This window comes from Phyllobates terribilis, unplaced genomic scaffold (assembly GCF_046119375.1).
Source record: "Phyllobates terribilis strain yellow unplaced genomic scaffold, ASM4611937v1 Scaffold_4__5_contigs__length_816908805, whole genome shotgun sequence".
NCBI lineage: Eukaryota > Metazoa > Chordata > Amphibia > Anura > Dendrobatidae > Phyllobates > Phyllobates terribilis.
The window spans coordinates 165,951,235-165,971,311 of NW_027362764.1; the positions used below are offsets into that span (position 1 = coordinate 165,951,235).

Consider the following 20,077-nt stretch of genomic DNA (forward strand, 5'->3'; position numbering starts at 1 on the left):
CCGGCTAGGCCGCATTGTAGCACACTGAGCTTCCCACTGCAACTTATGCTTCATGTCCATGTGCCGGTTCATGCATGAAGTACTCAAACTATGTATTTTTTGGCCTCTACTTAGCTTTTGCTGACAAATGTTACAGATAACACGAGTTGGGTCATCTTTATCGATCTGAAAAAATGCCCAGGCTATGCAAGGCTTAGCACCCATGCGACCTGAAGAGCCACCACGACTTGTGGTGAGAGGCAGAGTTGTGTTTGAGGATGCAGTTGTTGACGTGCTTCCAGTACTACGTCTCTGTCCAGGAAGGCGCAACCTGACCTCGTCGTCACTAGCATCTTCCTCCACCTCCTCTGCTGACCTCATCTCTTGGCTGACTGTGGGTTGACAGTAAGTGGGATCTCCGACCTCATCATCATCACCCTGTGCGTTATCACACCCGTCGTCCTCAGAGCCAACCTGTTCCTGCCCTGACAAAAAACTAAAGTTGTCGCTCCAATCAGGTATTTGAGTCTTATCATCGTCTTCCTCATTGTCTCCACCAACAGGAGTTACAGTTTGGGAATGAGGGTCTACATTATGGTCAGAACCTTCTGCGTCTGGTCCTGGATCCGACTCATAAAGATTCTGGGCATCAGTGCAGATCATTTCCTCGTCTGGATTCACAGAAGCGCTGGAGTCGACCTCTGATTCCCAGGCTATAGTATGAGTAAACAGCTCTGCAGACTCAACCATCTGTTCTACCTCACACTCAGACGGGCAGCTGGAGATTTGGGAGCTGTAAGGAAGCAAGTGCGATTTGGGTGACACCTTTGAGGACTGGAGTATTTGTGATGTTGAAGTTGATGTGGAGGAGAGCCCACTTAAAGGAGCACTTGATATCCGTTGAAGCACCTGCTGTTTTTGTGCCTCATCTGGAATTTGTAGCGATTGGCGTGGCCGTAAGAAAGGGATCTTATCACATTGTCCGCTAAAAGAAGTAGACATTTTAGTTTGGCTGGAAGATGGTCTTTCTTCTGCACCTACCCCACGGACACAACCTTTTTTCCCCTTCCCAACACGCCTATTCCCCTTTCCACCAGCAGCAGGCCTTTTTCCACTCATTTTGGTGGTTAACTAATTCACAACTCTGGAGTTGTTTGCACAAAAAAACAATGGATGGTAACCGAGCAGAGCTGAGTGGCCAAACTGTGGTATTAGGCCAAAACTATTGGCTGGGTTAGATGCAGAAAAAAATTATTTTTAATTTGCAACCTGATGGAGGTCAGTATAGATGGACTAATAGACCAAGTCCCACACACCGCTAGAAGCCCAAATATTTTTTCAGAGCTAGATGCAGAAAAAAATTATTTTTAATTTGCAACCTGATGTAGGTCAGTATAGATGGACTAATAGACCAAGTCCCACACACTGCTAGAAGCCCAAATATTTTTTCAGAGCTAGATGCAGAAAAAAATTATTTTTAATTTGCAACCTGATGGAGGTCAGTATAGATGGACTAATAGACCAAGTCCCACACACCGCTAGAAGCCCAAATATTTTTTCAGAGCTAGATGCAGAAAAAAATTATTTTTAATTTGCAACCTGATGTAGGTCAGTATAGATGGACTAATAGACCAAGTCCCACACACTGCTAGAAGCCCAAATATTTTTTCAGAGCTAGATGCAGAAAAAAATTATTTTTAATTTGCAACCTGATGGAGGTCAGTATAGATGGACTAATAGACCAAGTCCCACACACCGCTAGAAGCCCAAATATTTTTTCAGAGCTAGATGCAGAAAAAAATTATTTTTAATTTGCAACCTGATGTAGGTCAGTATAGATGGACTAATAGACCAAGTCCCACACACTGCTAGAAGCCCAAATATTTTTTCAGAGCTAGATGCAGAAAAAAATTATTTTTAATTTGCAACCTGATGGAGGTCAGTATAGATGGACTAATAGACCAAGTCCCACACACCGCTAGAAGCCCAAATATTTTTTCAGAGCTAGATGCAGAAAAAAATTATTTTTAATTTGCAACCTGATGTAGGTCAGTATAGATGGACTAATAGACCAAGTCCCACACACTGCTAGAAGCCCAAATATTTTTTCAGAGCTAGATGCAGAAAAAAATTATTTTTAATTTGCAACCTGATGGAGGTCAGTATAGATGGACTAATAGACCAAGTCCCACACACCGCTAGAAGCCCAAATATTTTTTCAGAGCTAGATGCAGAAAAAAATTATTTTTAATTTGCAACCTGATGGAGGTCAGTATAGATGGACTAATAGACCAAGTCCCACACACTGCTAGAAGCCCAAATATTTTTTCAGAGCTAGATGCAGAAAAAAAATATTTTTAATTTGCAACCTGATGGAGGTCAGTATAGATGGACTAATAGACCAAGTCCCACACACTGCTAGAAGCCCAAATATTTTTTCAGAGCTAGATGCAGAAAAAAATTATTTTTAATTTGCAACCTGATGGAGGTCAGTATAGATGGACTAATAGACCAAGTCCCACACACCGCTAGAAGCCCAAATATTTTTTCAGAGCTAGATGCAGAAAAAAATTATTTTTAATTTGCAACCTGATGGAGGTCAGTATAGATGGACTAATAGACCAAGTCCCACACACCGCTAGAAGCCCAAATATTTTTTCAGAGCTAGATGCAGAAAAAAAATATTTTTAATTTGCAACCTGATGTAGGTCAGTATAGATGGACTAATAGACCAAGTCCCACACACTGCTAGAAGCCCAAATATTTTTTCAGAGGTAGATGCAGAAAAAAAATATTTTTAATTTGCAACCTGATGGAGGTCAGTATAGATGGACTAATAGACCAAGTCCCACACACCGCTAGAAGCCCAAATATTTTTTCAGAGCTAGATGCAGAAAAAAATTATATTCAGTTTGCAACCTGATGGAGGTCAGTATAGATGGACTAATAGAATGATGCTATGCCCAAAAGATTTTACTTCACTAGGTGCAGTAAAAAAATTGGTATTCTATACACAGGTGTTATATCTTGCAACACAGATAGGCTACTCCACTGACTAACACACTCTGCAATAGGCCAAAAAGGATTAGCTTTGCTAGATTCAGCCAAATGCTGTGAAAAAAACTTGCACAGCACTGGCACAGACCTGCCTGGCAAAAACTGATAGGAACTCATGTAACCTAGTCCTGAAAAGGACTCCAATTACAATTAGTCTTTACTCCCACAACCTATCTATTTAAGAGCACAGACCTCCCTGATAAAAGTCGTAGGAAATGCTGTAACCTAGTCCTTAAAAGGACTGCAATCACAACTATTCCCTACTCCCAAGCTATCTGTATATTTGTGCGAAAATTGGCTTGAAATTAACAAGGTATAGCGCACACAGCAACAGCGGTGCCGTCTAACACGCAGCTGCAGCAGTGAGAAAATGGTGGCGACGGGGAAAATGGCTTGGTCTTATAGGGCAAGGACATGTGACATACACTGCCAATCACACATGCCCTTGCTTGTGTGAAAAAAAGCACTTCGCTCCGTGTGTGCGCTGCTGATAGGCTGACAGATTGCACCTCCCCACTGCAAATGCGGGAAAGAGAAAAAAAAATGGAGATCTTCATTGTTCCTGCAGAGATCCATCCCCCGCCCCTCCCCCCGCCCCGCTGTACACTCAAACTGCGTATTAACATTAATTTTCATCATTACTGAGAAAAAATCCAGTTATGATTTTGGTGCACGAACAGTTATCGAACATAACCTCGAACAGCCAAATTTTTCTCAAATTGTTCGTGTTCGCCGACCGGCTCGAACACCGCCCAAAACAGCTCGAATTTGAGATTGGCGAACAGTTCGAGTAGAACAACGCTCATCTCTAGTCATAAACTAGCAAAATAGAAAAGATCAGGGGAAATTAACACTGTGGTTTTCTACAAAATCTCTACAATTTATTTCAGGAATGTATGGAAAAAATGTGAATTCCTTGAGGTCCGGCTCAGCCAAACCGCACACCATTTACCATAGAAGTGAAGACTCCACATAAAGTAGTAACCCTTTTTCCCCATAACCTGATTTCATCTTCCTGACCAGGCCAATTTTTTTAATTCTGACCAGTGTCACTTTATGAGGTAATAACTCTGGAACGCTTCTACGGATTCCGGTGATTCTGAGACTGTTTTTTTGTGAAATATTGTTCTTCATGATAGTGGTAAAATTTATTCAATATGACTTACGTTTATTTGTGAAAAAATCGGAAAGTTGGGCAAAATTGTGAAAATGTTGCAATTTTCAAACTTTTAATTTTTATGCCCTTAAATCAGAGGGTCATGTCACACAAAAATATTAATAAATAACATTTCCCACATGTCTACTTTACATCAGTACAACTTTGGAAACATCATTTTTTTTTGTTAGGAAGTTACAAGGGTTAAAAGGCGACCAGTGATTTCTCATTTTTACAACTAAATTTACAAAACCATTTTTTTTAGGGACCACATCACATTTAAAGTAACTTTGAGGCATCTATATGACAGAAAATACCCAAAAGTGACACCATTCTAAAAACTGCACCCCTCAAGGTGCTCAGAACCACATTCAAGAAGTTTATTAACCCTTCAGGTGCTTCACAGGAATTAATGGAATGTGGAAGGAAAAGATAAACATTAAACTTTTTTTCACAAAAATTTTACTTTAGACCCAATTGTTTTTACTTTCACAAGGGTAACAGGAGAAAATGGACCCCAAAATTTGTTGTGCAATTGCTTCTGAGCACTCTGATACCCAATATGTGGGGGACAACCGCTGTTTGAATGCATGGCAGGGCTCAGAAGGGAACGAGCGCCATTTGACTTTTTGAATGTAAAATTTGCTGGCATAATTAGCGGATGCCATGTCGCGTTTGGAGAGCCGCTGATGTGCCTAAACAGTGGAAACCCCCCAAAAGTGACACCATTCTAGAGACTAGACTCCTCAGGGAACTTGTATAGATGTGTAGTGAGCACCTTGAACCCCCAGGTGTTTCACAGAAGTTTATAATGTTGAGCCATGAAAATAAAAAAAAATCCAATTTTTCCAACACAAATATTTTTAGCCCCATATTTTGCATTTTCACAAGGGTAACAGGAGAAATTGTGCCATGCAATTTTTTGTGCATTTCACATTTTTCCCGTAAAAATGTTTTTTATCCCCAAATTTTGCATTTTCATAAGAAGAAATTGCAGCATGCAATTTGTTATGCAATTGCTCCTGAGTATGCTGATACCCAATATGTGTAGGAAAATTACTGTTTGGGCATACGGCAGGGCTTGGAAGGGAAGGAGTGCCATTTGATTTTTTGAATGCATAATTTGCTGGAATAATTAGCGGATGCCATGTTACGTTTGGAGAGCCCCTGATGTGCCTAAACAGTGGAAACCCCCAAAAGTGACACCATTTTGGAAATTAAACGTCTCAGGGAACTTATCTAGATGTGTGGTGAGCACATTGAAACTGGTGCTTCACAGAAGTTTATAACGTTGAAAATAAAAAAAATTTAAAAATTTTCCCGCAACATTGTTTTTTAGCCCTTTGCATTTTCACAAGGGTAACAGGAAAAAATGGACACCAAAATTTGTTGAGCAATTTCTCCTGAGTACGCAGATACCCCATATGTGGTCGAAAATTACTTTTGAGGTATAGTGCAAAGCTCAGAAAGGAGGAAGCGCCATATCTGAGTTCAGATTTTGCTGGACTGGTTTGAAGGTGCCATGTCACATTGGTAGAGGCCCTGAGGGGCCAGATCAGCTAAACTCCCCATAAGTGACCCCATTTTACAAACTGCTCCTCTCAATGAATTCATCTAGGGGGTCATATTGACACCACAGGTGTGTCACAGCATTTTATACCATTGGGCAGTGAAAAAAATAATTTAATTTTTTACCACCAAAATTTTGTTTTAGCCCCAGATTTTACATTTTAACACTGGGAAATGGGTGAAAATAGCACCAAAATGTGTCCCATAATTTCTGCTGAATGTAGAAATACCCCATATGTGGCTGTGCAGTACTGCTTTGCCATACGGCAAGACTCGGGAGGGATCGAACGATTTTTGCCTGCTGGAGCGCAGATTTTCCTAGAATAGTTTGTGGACTCCATATACAGAGCCCCTACATGTTAGAAGAGCAGAATCTCCCTCAAGTGACCCCATTTTGGAAATTATACCCATTTGTGAATTTATCTACAGGTGTAGTGACGACTTTGACTCCATGGGTGTTTCCAGAAACAAGCAGCAGTGGATGTTGCTAAGTGAAGATTGCAAACTGCTGTTGTGGTGACCAAAATGTTGTAGTGACCAGTTTGTTGTAGTGACCAGTGCATTGTAGTGATCAGTATGTTATGTCCAGCTCGCGCTTCTGGAGACATACACCCGTAAAATAGACAGGCTCTCATCGCTACAGGAATGCCAAACATGTGGACATTAACTGCGGTTTAGGCACACTGTGGAGCTCAGAAGGGAGGGGGACATTTTGATTTGAGAGCACAGAATTCCCTGGATTTCTTTTGGAGGGCGAGGAGCCATTTAGTTTTTCCAGAGCCTTTGTGCTTCCAGTTACGTGGAAGCCCCCTATATTTCCGTTAACAGATGATGGACCTTAGTGGGGACTTTCATTTTTTTGTGAATGGAGTTGAAGATGTTATTGAAAACATTTTACATAACATTTGGGATCACATTTATCCTGTGCTCTACGCTGAGCACTTAGTACCACAAACAAAACTATACGCTGAGCGCTTATATTGGGGTTTCCGAGGGATCCGTTCACTATAATGAGATAGCAGAGTTACTCTGGACTCCTTCTGGCCTGTGTTCAGCTTCGTCCTTCTTTTCAGAAGTGCACAAAACTGTGGCCAACGGCACTTTTATTCACGTCTAATAAAAAGACAGACACCGCCGGATCATAGGCCAGACGGCGTTCACAGTGCTTCCATTTGCCTCACAGGGAATCTTCAGCCAGGGTTTCCGTCTCAATCACGTATTTCAAAGATTTACACGGAAGCCCCCATGTAAGTGCTCAGCGCAGAGCACAGGATAAATGTGAACTGAGCCTAACTGCGATTTTTGGGAGGCAGAATGAACAAATCAACAGAAGGTGAAGAATTAATTTTATTTATTTTTTACGCCGTTTCCATTTTTGGGCAAATTAAATATTCTGAACGCTTTCTATTCCATTTTTGGGAGGCAGAATGAACAAAAACCAGCAATTCAGCAATTGTTTTTTGGGGATTTTTTTATGCTGTAACTTTTTTATTTTTCCACTGACGGAGCTGTATGGTGGCTTGTTTTTTGAAGGACAAGATGACATTTTCAGAGATACCATTTTTATTTACATTCGTTTTTTTTTATCACATTTTGTTCCACTTTTTGTTCGGCTCTATAATGATAAAGCATAGTTTTTTGCCTTATTTTTATTTTTACGGTGTTAACTGAAGGGGTTAACTAGTGGGACAGTTTTATAGGTCGGGTTGTTCCGGACGCGGCAATACTAAATATGTGTACTTTTTTGTTTATTTTATTTTTTACACAGATAAATGTATTTATTTGATTAATATTTTTTCTTTCTTTTTGTTCTTTATTTTGTGACTTTTTTAAAATATTTTTAAAAGTTTTATAAACTATTTTTTTTTACTGTTTCACATTGTCCCTATATAGGACATAAACTTTCCCTGCCCTGATCACTGATCTAATACTCTGCAATGCTTCTGTGCTGCAGTGTATCAGATCAGCATCTGACAGACTGGGGGGAGGCATCTCAGCTTCTGCTCTCTGAGCAGGCACTGACAGGCCACCTTCTCTAAAGACCCTGAAAGACCCCACGGCCATCTTGGGACTGGGAGTCATCATGGAGATCATCAGCACAATGCGATCGCATCACATTGTGATGATGGAAGCTCAGAGGGAGCCCATTCCCTCTGCGATGCCCTGCGATGTTCCTGTCATTATTGACAGCGGCATCACAGGGGTTAAACGCCCACGAGCGGTGCTAGCAGGGGTGTCAGCTCTCACATAGAGCTGACATCAGCACTCGATCGCAGCAGTGCTCAGTGAGAGCCCGCGTGATCGCAGCGCCATTTAAATATGGCACTTTGCGGGAATGCAGCTCCCGCAGCGCCGCATATATTTGGCGCATTGTCGGGAAGGGGTTTAATAGGTTGTCTGCTACGTTAACATTGATGATCTATCCGTAGGATAGTAGATAAAACTTGGCACTCAAAAGGTTGCAGTGAAAAAACGTATTTAATATGCAATCTTTATTGTTGTAACGTTTCGGTCCTGACACTGATTGCCACTGGGTGTCAGAGTGAACAGCTTGTAGCAGCGAGGGAGCGCCATTCCCAGGTGACGAACTTCGCAGCTCCAATCGCTACTACAAGCAGTTCACTCTCACACCCAGTGGCATTCAGTTCTGATGAAGGTCCAAATGTAGGACCGAAACGTTACAGCCATAAAGATTGCCTATTAAACGAGGTTTTTTACTGCAACCTTTTGAGTGCCAAGTTTTATCTACTATCCTACGGATACATCATCAATGTTAAAGTAGTGAACAACCTATTAAACCCCTTCTCGACAATGCACCGAATATATACGGCGCTGCAATCGCACGGGCTCATGCTGAGCACTGCTACGATCGAGTGCTGATGTCAGCTCTATGTGACAGCTGACACCCCTGCTAGAACTGATCGCGGGCGTTTAACCCCTGTGACGACGCTGTCAATATTGACAGGGACATTGCAGGGCATCGCAGAGGGAATGGGCTCCCTCTGAGCTTCCATCATCACAATGTGATGCGATCGCATTATGCAGATGATCTCCATGATGATCCCCAGTCCCAAGATGGCAGCGGGGTCCTTCAGGGTCTTCAGAGAATGTGGTCTGCCAGTGCCTGCTCAGAGAGCAAAAGCTGAGATGCCTCCCCCCTGTCTGTCAGACGCTGATCTGATATTCTGCAGTACAGAAGCATTGCAGAGTATTAGATCAATGATCAGGACTGGGAAAGTTGATGTCCTATATTGGGACATACTGGGACAATGTGAAACAGTAAAAAAAATCTTTATGGTTGTAACGTTTCGGGCCTACATTTGGACTTTCATCAAAACTGATTGCCACTGGGTATCAGAGTGAACTGCTTGTAGCAGCGAGGGAGCGCCATTCCCAGGTGACGAACTTCGCAGCTCCAAGCGCTACTACAAGCAGTTCACTCTGACACCCAGTGGCAATCAGTTCTGATGACGGTTCAAATGTAGGACCGAAACGTTACAACCATAAAGATTGCCTATTAAACGAGGTTTTTCACTGCAACCTTTTGAGTGCCAAGCTTTATCTACTATATTACCTACGGGTTGGAACCCTTCTTGGGCACCTCTGCACATACCAGGAGCAACGTATATTTCTCAATGCTATCCTTAGGATAGGTCATCAATGTCTGATCGTTGAGGGTATGACACCCGGCACCCCCGCCAATCAGCTGTTATCGGTGGCAGCTGCGGGAAGTGTTCAGCTACCGAGCTGCTCCGTTTACTGATAGTGGCCAAGGCCAGGTACTGCGTATCTGCCCCCTATTGATTTGAATAGGGGACGAATGTGCAGTACCCAGCCGTGGCCTCTATCAGTAAACGGAACAGCTCGGTAGCTGAACACTTCCCGCAACTGCCACCGATAACAGCTGATCGGCGGGGTGCCGGGTGTCATACCCTCAACGATCAGACATTGATGACCTACCCTAAGGATAGGCCATCAATGTTAAAGTAGTGGACAACCTCATTAATGAGGACTAGCAAGCTGTTAACAGCGGTATACTTTATATGCATTCTTAAAGTTCCAAAATAAATATATAAATAAATTAAATGAAAGGTTAGAGTCCTCCTAGCATGCCTTATCCCATGTCCCTGTACGGTGGCAGTGCATTCAGGTGAAGGTTTAGGCACTCTGTGAGCCGCTGCATAATGTCTCTGGGAACTTCTGTATTTAGCACTACTTCTAGATGGTAAACCTCCTAATCATGGTATATAATGCTGTATTCTTCACAGTTGTGTACACAGCCCCTTAGATAATATTTCAGTCTTCCCCTGTACATTGAGGTACAATATGGCATTTTAGCTTGCTATGGCACAGTATATAGTGTATTTTGAGCTCCTTGATTATTTACAGATGTTACAGATGCTGGCTTGTGAAATGACATTTTCATCACAGTACATTGCATATTTCTGCCACTAGGTGGCGAGTATTGAAATAAAATGCTACTATCTGGTGCATTAGAAATGAAGTCATATGGTTAAAAGCTGTAGAAACCAGCTACTATCTGCTCTATCTGAACCTCAGCTGAGCTGCAGGTCTTATATATCAATAAAATGTGTATTTACAGCATAGCGTTGTGTGAATGGAGACGATGATCTGGTCCACTCGAGTTGAGTTCATTCTGTGTAATCACATAACCATTTCCCTATGAAGAGTTTTTCACAGACACTATTACTTTGCCTTATACTAGCATGGACTCAAGTGCATGCCCTGCATTAACCTTTCTCTTTTGCACTCTCTTATTCTGGTTGAGTTTCTATGGAGAAAAGCACATTGCAATACACGAGTGTACTAGACCATGATGGCTGAGTTTACTCCTGGCTGATGTACCGAAATAGTGGGACAAGTGGTGCCCTTTAATGTATGATATTTCCAGGAAAGCTTTAGTCCTAGCAAAAGATGACAAATTCACTAGTTCATGGAAGTCATTAAATTAGAGTAGGTAAGAAGCAGAGAATTCCCATAAGGACTGATCCTTTTCATTATAATGGCTCTATTTGTGCCATTATCTAGAATCAGTATAGTTATGTGCCGCCAAGTAAACACTTGCAGCCAGCAAATTTCAGGGGAAAGCAATGTCAATTCTAGGGACCTTTTATTGTTCTATATGGTAAATTACTGTATTGTCATTTGCAGATTACCAGCACGACTATTGGCTGCATAAACTTGCAGAACAATTTAACAAGGCTTTATAATGAGAAATCCATATGGCAGATTAGGATTCATACTACATTTATGCAAACAGAACAATCATTATAAAAAGGATCCTGTCCTGGAAATGCCAAGGAGAGGTCTCAATGAACATTTATGCCTGTTTGGTCCAGAATGAAAACATATATGCACAATCAAGTAACACAATCAAGCAAGATTCAAAGGGAAATTAACATTTTAAGTTGGTCATACGGGGAAAATGTCAGTAGAAAATAACTGTTCAAACCAAGCCCAGACGCTCCGTGCACCTTTATTGTGGCTGAGTAGTTCAGTGAATCCTCCAACCTACTTGTTTTCCATCTATCCCTGCGACTCTGGCTACTGTAAAACCAGAGATATCAATCCAAGAATAGGAGGATGGAGACAGATGGAAAACAGTAGGTGGAACTGAACTGCTTACTCACACCCAGGGTACACAGAGCACTTGGGTTTGGTTTGAACAGTCATTGTCTGCTGACAGTTAAAGGAAACCTGTCACCACGACAATGGAGTATAATCTGCAGCCACCATGCTATAAAGCATGGGGATACCAGTAGATTGATGTATAGTGTTGTGAGAAAAGACTAGGTATAACCTGTATTTTCATCATTTAATCCTCTGCTCTTTCTGGGGGTTTTTGTCCAGTAGGTGGGGCTATCAATAACTGACAGCTGTCTTTATATATGTGTGCATACATAAATAACTGTCAGTCACTGATAGGACCGTCCACAGGACCGGAAATCCCAGAAAGAGCAGAGGTATAAATGAATAAATCACAGGTTATACTGAATCTTTTCTCACAAAATCACATATCATTCTGCTCACCTCCTGCTTCTCTATAATATGGTGCCCACAGATCACATTGCATTTTTTGGTGACAGGTTCGCTTTAAGACAATAATGGCACAGCAAGCAGAACTTACCACTTTCAATAACTTCCATAGACTTAAAGGGGTTTTCCCATGAACAAAAGTTCACTGTAATCAATAGCTCTTGGAATATTAATAACTTTCTCAATTGGATGTGTTTAAATAAAATGTTCCTGTGCTGAGATAATCTTATAAATGTGCCCCTGCTGTGTACTGTGTAATGGCTGTGTCTGACTGTACAGGAACATGGTCTGATCATACCACAGCTCCTGGACAGAGGAGGAAGCAAAAGAGTCTACAGACATTACAGCAAAAGATCTCAGCTGATTCTTTGAAGTAAAACATTGTTTAAAAACAGGCAGTGAAATGTTTTACCTCACAGAAAAAAATCAGCTGTGATCCCGTGCTGTAATGTCTGTATACTCTTTTGCTCCCCGTCTTCGCCCAGGAGATGTGGTATGATCAGACCATGTCCCTGTATGATCAGACACAGCCATTACACAGCACACAGCAGGGGCACATTTATAAGATTATCTCAGCACAGGAACATTTTATTTAACACATCCAATTGTGGAGATTATTATTATTCCAAGATCTATTGATTAAAATGAACTTTTGTTTGTGGGAAAACCCATTTAATGAACAGTTCTTGCAGTCAGCTCTTCATTAATGTCCATTGAAGAAGTGACCTTGAATCTGTGAAATAGGACTCCGGACCCCTATTGTCCCCATAAATGTTCTAGTTGGGATGACTATTATGGACTGTATATGTAACAGATATATTATAGAGATCTCTTTATACAAATGTGCACAGGTGTTTTAGGAGCATGACAGTAAGAGATCTAATAATTAGGATTCATACCTGGAAGCACTTCATAAATGTCATCATTTGGACCTGACTGGCTCACATCATCATACGTTTCACCGTCTACAAGAGAGAAAAAAAACACCTTTTTAGTATCCAGTAAAGCTAAGTATAACCTTACTGGATGGGTTGGGCAGTTTCTTCCAGCAAAAGTAGCACTTTTAGCTTTCTCTCAGGGGGTTACTTTAAAGGGTGTGTCCATACACATAAATACATTTATAATTGGGTGTTACCTTTACTCTTGTCATTGAGGGTGTGTTTCATGATAGTACAGCATTGATTGGTCAGTGTAAGGTCACACCCTTTTGGCATGGGGAATGATAATGCCTATTTGTGAATGTATTCATAAATTCCCCAATTAAATTCACAGAACAATAAGGTGATGCAAAGTTTTAAGGCTTTACAAACGTGGGAAAAAATGGTTGCCACCTTTTTGTTAAAGTAAGAAAAACCCACAATGGTCATTGAATTAAGTTAAAATTGAGAAATGTAATTTTTAATTTAAATTTGCCAAATATCAACTACTGAAAATTAGACACTGCTTTTAAATTGTGGTTTAACAGAAAAATAAAAATAATGAAAATCAAAATGACCTGGACAAAAATAATGGCACCCTTAACTTAATATGTTTTGCACAACCTTTTGAGACAATCATTGCCAAGATACGATTTCTGTAACTCTTAATGAGACTTCTGCACCTGTCTACAGGTATTTTGGCCCACTCAGGGCCGGCTCCAGGTATTCGTGGGGCCCCGGATGAAAGAGTCTCAGTGGGCCTCTTTAACACATACCACGATTCATGATGCACAGATACCGCAGATAAATATATATATAGTACAATGCAAAGATTTCACTTCTTACATTACATGATAGATATCTATTGTAAATGTTACAATAGCTCAGAAACCGGCGAATTGCTCCACACTGGCCCCCATAAAATGCTCCATACAGAATACTGGCCCCCATAAAATGCTCCATACAGAATACTGGCCCCCATAAAATGCTCCATACAGAATACTGGCCCCCATATAACGCTCCATACAGAATACTGGCCCCCATATAACGCTCCATACACAATACTGGCCCCCATAAAACGCTTCAAACAGGATACTGGCCCCCATATAACGCTCCGTACAGGACACTGGTCCCCTTATAACGCTCCGTACAGGACACTGGTCCCCTTATAATGCTCCTTACAGAATACTGGTCCCCATATAATGCTCCATGCAGGCTGTTCCCCCCACATAATGCCCCATGCAGGCTGTACCTCCCCTTATAATGCCCCATGCAGGATGTCACCCCCCATATAATGCCCCATGCAGGATGTCACCCCCCATATAATGCCCCATGCAGGATGTCACTCCCCCCATATAATGCCCCATGCAGGATATCACTTCTCCCCCCATATAATGCCCCATGCAGGATGTAATTTCTCCCCCCCATATAATGCCCCATGCAGGATGTCCCCCCATATAATGCCCTATGCAGGATATCCCCTCCCTCCCTCTTTATAATGCCCCATGCAGGATGTCCCTTTCCCCCCCCATATAATGCCCCATGCAGGATGTCCCTTTCCTCCCCATACAATGCCCCATGCAGGATGTCCCTCCCCCCCATATAATGCCCCATGCAGGATATCACCCCCTTCTCTTTAACACCGTTACTCCCGAGGGTGGTTTGCACTTTAATGACCAGGCCAATTTTTACAATTCTGACCACTGATCCCGCTGATTCTGAGAATGTTTTTTTATTACATATTGTACTTCATGATAGTGGTAACATTTGTTCGATATCACTTGCGTTTATTTGTGAAAAAATCAGAAAATTTTGAAAATTTCACAATTTTCAAAATTTTAATTTTTATGCCCTTAAATCAGAGAGATATGTTACACAAAATAGTTAATAAATAACATTTCCCACATGTCTACTTTACATCAGCACAATTTTGGAACCAAATTTTTTTTTAGTAGGGAGCTATAAGGGTTAAAAGTTGACGAGCGATTTCTCATTTTTACAACAAAATTTACAAAACCATTTTTTTAGGGACTACATCACATTTGACGTGACTTTGAGGGGCCTTTATGACAGAAAATACCCAAAAGTGACGCCATTCTAAAAACTGCACCCCTCAAGGTACTCAAAACTACATTAAAGAAGTTTATTAACCCTTCAGGTGCTTCACAGGAATTTTTGGACTGTGGAAGAAAAAAATGAACATTTAACTTTTTTCACAATAATATTACTTTAGAGACAATTTTTTTTATTTTCGCAGGGGTAACAAGAAAAAATGGACCCCAAAATTTGTTGTGCAATTTCCCCTGAGCACGCAGATACCCCATATGTGAGGAAAAACCACTGTTTGGGCGCACGGCAGGTCTCGGAAGGGTAGGAGCGCCATTTGACTTTTTGAATGTAACATTTTCTTGAATAATTGGCGGACGCCATGTTGCGTTTGGAGAGCCCCTGATGTGCCTAAAGAGTGGAAACCTCCCACAAGTGACCCCATTTTGGAAACTAGACCCCTTAGAGAACTTATCTAGATGTGTGGTGAGCACCCTGAACCCCCAGGTGCTTCACAGAAGTTTATAACATTGAACCGTAAAAATAAAATTTTCACATTTTTTCAACAAAAATGTTTTTCAGCCCCCAATTTTGCATTTTCATAAGGGTAACAGGAGAAATTGCACCATGCAATTTGTTGTGCAATTTCTCCTGAGTAAGCTGATACCCCACATGTGGGGGAAAACCACTGTTTGGGCGCACAACAGGGTTTGGAAGGGAAGGAGCGCCATTTGACTTTTTGAATGTAAAATTTGCTTGAATTAGCGACGCCATGTTGCATTTGGGGAGTCCCTGATGTGCCTAAATAGTGGAACCCCCCCCCTTGCTCCCAGTGACTCCATTTTTGAAACTACACCCCTCCAGGATTTTATCAAGGGGTATAGTGAACAATTTGAACCCAGAGGTACGACACAGAATTTGATAACATTAGGTCATCATATTGAATAAGTTGTCACTAGTCTTGAGCACAAGTGCTCGCTATTTGAGTTTGCATCGGGTACTCAGGTATGCACCATGTATCGCGGGTGCTCGAGTGACATGATCGAGTCCCTGCCCCGCAAGTTTCACGGTTATTACACTCCTCAAAAAAAAACATGTGGGGATCGTTCGTGCATGGCAGGCAATCCCCGCAAGTTTTTTTTGGCTGTATAACAGCTGCAAAACATTTGGGACAGAGACTCGAGCATGTCACTAGAGCACCCGCTATACTCGGTGCATACCCGAGCACCCAATGCAAACTCAAGTAGCGAGCACTTGCGCTCAACATTAGTCGCCATATCGTCGTCATTTTCTTTTCTTTACTTCTGAAAAAATCCCAACCCCAACCCTATCCCTAGCCCAACCCTTGCCCAACTCTAACCCTAGCCTAACCCTAACCTAACCCTAACCTTAGCCTAACCCTAGCCCAACCCTAACCCTAACCCAAGCCTAACCCTAGCCCAACCCTAACCCTAGCCCAACACTAACCCTAGCCCAAGCCTAACCCTAGCCCAACCCTAACCCTAGCCCAACACTAACCCTAGCACAACCCAAACCCTAGCCCAACCCTAACCTTATCACAGCCCTAACCCTAGCACAACCCTAACCCACACCCTAGCAGAACCCTAACCCTAGCACAACCCTAAAGTTTATTTTTTACGCCGTTCCTCTTGCGGTATAAGTGATTAGACGTCTTTATTCTTCGGGTCGGTGCAATTACAGCGATGCCAGATCCATATTGGGTTTTTATGATTGACAACTGTCACACACTAAAAGACGTATTTTTTTGCAAAGACTAGTTTTTGCATGGCCATATTTTGAGAGCTATAATTTCGGCCGACATAGTCATGTGATGGCTTGTTTTTTGCAGGACAAGTTGACGTTTTTATTGGTACCATTTTCAGGCACATGACATTTTTTGATCGCTTTCTATTCTGATTTTTAGAAGGCAAAATAAACAAAAACCAACAATTTTTTTTATGCCGTTCTGTGTGTGGTAAAATTGATAAGGCAGCTTTATTCTTCGGGTCAGTACTTTTATTGTGGTACTGCATTTATATATTTTTTTATATTTTGGCGTTTTTACACAATAAAAACTATTTTATAGAAAAAAGAATTGTTTTTGCATCGCTTTATTCTGAGAGCTATAACTTTTTTTATTTTTCGGTTGTTGGAGCAGTATGGCGGCTTGTTTTTTGCGGGACAAGATGACATTTTCAGTGGTACCATTTTTATTTATATTCGACTTTTTGATCGCGTTTTATTCCATTTTTTGTTTGGCGGTATGATGATAAAACATTGTTTTATGTTTCGGTTTTTTTTTACCGTGTTCACTAAAGGGGTTAACTAGCGGGACAGTTTTATAGATCAGGTCGTTCCGGATGCGGCAATACCAAATATGTGTACTTTTATTGTTTTTTTCATAAGATTATTTATTTATGGGTACAATATATTTTTATTTATTTATTTTTTATTATTTTTTTTATATTTTTACAATTTTTTTTTCACTTTCTGATACTTTTGTTACTTTTACACTTTGTCCCACTATGGGACTTTCACTTTTTGCAGCCTGATAGGCTGTATAGCACAGGAATGCAGAACCATACCTGTGCTATGCAGCCTGTCAGCGCTGCACAGGGAGAAGTTAATTTGGTCGTGCACTGCGCATGACCAAAGCAACTACCTGCCTCCTGGTGACCCGGATATTGTCATGATGACATTGGGTCACCATGGCAACATCCGGGATCGGACTCAGACGCCGCGGGATGCAGGCAGAGAAGGTAAGTATAGCGCTTACCTCCTCTTGCCACCGGTATGCTGCGATTGATTTCGATCGCAGCATTTCGGGGGTTAATGTGCAGGGAGCGGTGCGGGGCCACTCATGGCACATAGCACCGGGTGTCAGCTATAACAATCAGCTGATACCCGGCGGCGATCTCGCCCACACCGCTTGTGTGTGGGCGAAATCGCCAGGGCGTACTAATACGTATCAGGCCCAGGACACAGATACGTATTAGTACGCCCTGGGCCAGAAAGGGGTTAAAATGCCCCATGCAGGATTTTACTCCTCTCTTTATAGTGCCCCATGCAGGATATCACCCCCTCATATAATGCTCCATGCAGGATGTCACCCCCCCCCCATATACACTGTGTGCAGAATTATTAGGCAAGTTGTATTTTAGTGGATTATTTTTATTATTGATCAACAACTATGTTCTCAATCAACCCAAAAGACTCATGAATATCCAAGCTTAATATTTTTGGAAGTTGCAGTGTTTTTTTTTTTGATTTGGCTATCTTAGGAGGATATCTGTTTGTGCAGGTAACTATTACTGTGCTAAATTATTAGGCAACTTAATAAAAAACAAATATAATCCCATCTCACTTGTTTATTTTCACCAGGTAAACCAATATCAGTGCACAAAATTCAGAAATAAACATTTCTGACATGCAAAAACAAAAACCCAAAAAATTAATGATCAATATAGCCACCTTTCTTTATGATGACACTCAACAGCCTTCCATCCATAGATTCTGTCAGTTGCTTGATCTGTTTTCGATCAACATTGCATGCAGCAGCCACCACAGCCTCCCAGACACTGTTCCGAGAGGTGTACTGTTTTCCCTCCCTGTAGATCTCACATTTTATGATGTACCACAAGTTCTCTCTGGGGTTCAGATCAGGTGAACAAGGGGGTCATGTCATTATTTTTTCTTCCTTTAGACCTTTACTGGCCAGCCACGCTGTGAAGTAGTTGCAAGCATGTGATGGAGCATTGTCCTGCATGAAAATCATGTTTTTCTTGAACGATACCGACTTCTTCCTGTACCACTGCTTGAAGAAGTTGTCTTCCAGAAACTAGCAGTAGGTCTGGGAGTTGAGTTTCACTCCATCCTCAACCCGAAAAGGTCCCACAAGTTCATCTTTGATGATACCAGCTCATACCAGAACCCCACCTCCACTTTGCTGGCTTCTGAGTCGGAGTGGAGCTCTCTGCCCTTTACTGATCCAGCCTCTGGCCCATCACGAGTCACTCTCATTTCATCAGTCCATAAAACTTTTGAGAAATCAGTCATAAGATATTACTTGAACCATTCTTGAAGTTTTATCTTATGTTTCTTGTTCAAAGGTGGTCGTTTTTCAGCCTTCCTTACCTTGGCCATGTCCCTGAGTATTGCACACCTTGTGCTTTTTGATACTCCAGTAACGTTGCAGCTCTGAAATATGGCAAAACTGGTGGCAAATGGCATCTTGGCAGCTTCACGCTTGATTTTCCTCAATTCATGGGCAGTTATTTTGGACCTTTTTTGGCCAACACGCTTCTTGCGATCCTGTTGGCTATTTGCCATGAAACGCTTGATTATTTGGTGATCACGCTTTAAAAGTTTGGAAATTTCAAGACTGCTGCATCCCTCTGCAATACATCTCACAATTTTGGACTTTTCAGAGCCCGTCAAATCTCTCTTCTGACCCATTTTGCCAAAGGAAAGGAAGTTGCCTAATAATTAAGCACACCTTATATAGGGTGTTGATGTCATTAGTCAACACCCCTCCTCATTACAGAGATGCACATCACCAGATTTACTTAATTGGTAGTTGGCTCTCAAGCCTATCCAGCTTGGAGTAGGACAACATGTATAAAAAGCATCATGTGATCAAAATACTCATTTGCCTAATAATTCGGCACACAGTGTAATGCGCCATGCAGGATGTCCCTTTCCCCCCCATACAATGCCCCATGCAGGATGTCCCTTCCCCCTCATATAATACCCCATGCAGGATATCACCCCTCCTCTTTATAATGCCCCATGCAGGATGTCACCCCCCATATAATGCCCCATGCAGGATGTCATCCACCATATAATGCCCCATGCAGGATGTCACCCCCCATATAATGCCCCATGCAGGATGTTTCTTTCCCCCCATATAATGCCCCATGCAGTGTGTCCCTTTCCCCCCATATAATGCCTCATGCAGGATGCCCCCCCATATAATGCCCCATGCAGGATGTCCCTTTCCCCCACCATATAATGCCCCATGCAGGATATCACCCCCCTGTCTTTAAAATGCCCCATGCAGGATGTCACCCCACCTCTTTATAATGCCCCATGCAGGATGTTACCCCTCCTTTTTATAATGCCCCATGCAGGATATCACCCCCCTCTTTATAATGCCCCATGCAGGATGTCACCCCCATATAATGCCCCATGCAGGATGTCGCCCCCCATATAATGCCCCATGCAGGATATCACCCCCCCATATAATGCCCAATGCAGGATGTCACCCCCCCATATAATGCCACATGCAGGATGTCAC

The 20,077-nt window shown here is 41.9% G+C and overlaps 1 protein-coding gene across 1 annotated transcript in view; it reads right to left on the reverse strand.

The window, feature by feature from the left end:
- The window catches only part of SKAP2 (src kinase associated phosphoprotein 2), a 363,025-nt gene that overhangs the window by 129,262 nt on the left and 213,686 nt on the right, over positions 1–20,077 (reverse strand). Inside the window, exon 9 of the mRNA XM_073677891.1 lies at positions 12,718–12,783. Within this exon, the coding sequence (XP_073533992.1) occupies positions 12,718–12,783 (66 nt within the window). The remainder of the gene's footprint in view (positions 1–12,717; positions 12,784–20,077) is intronic.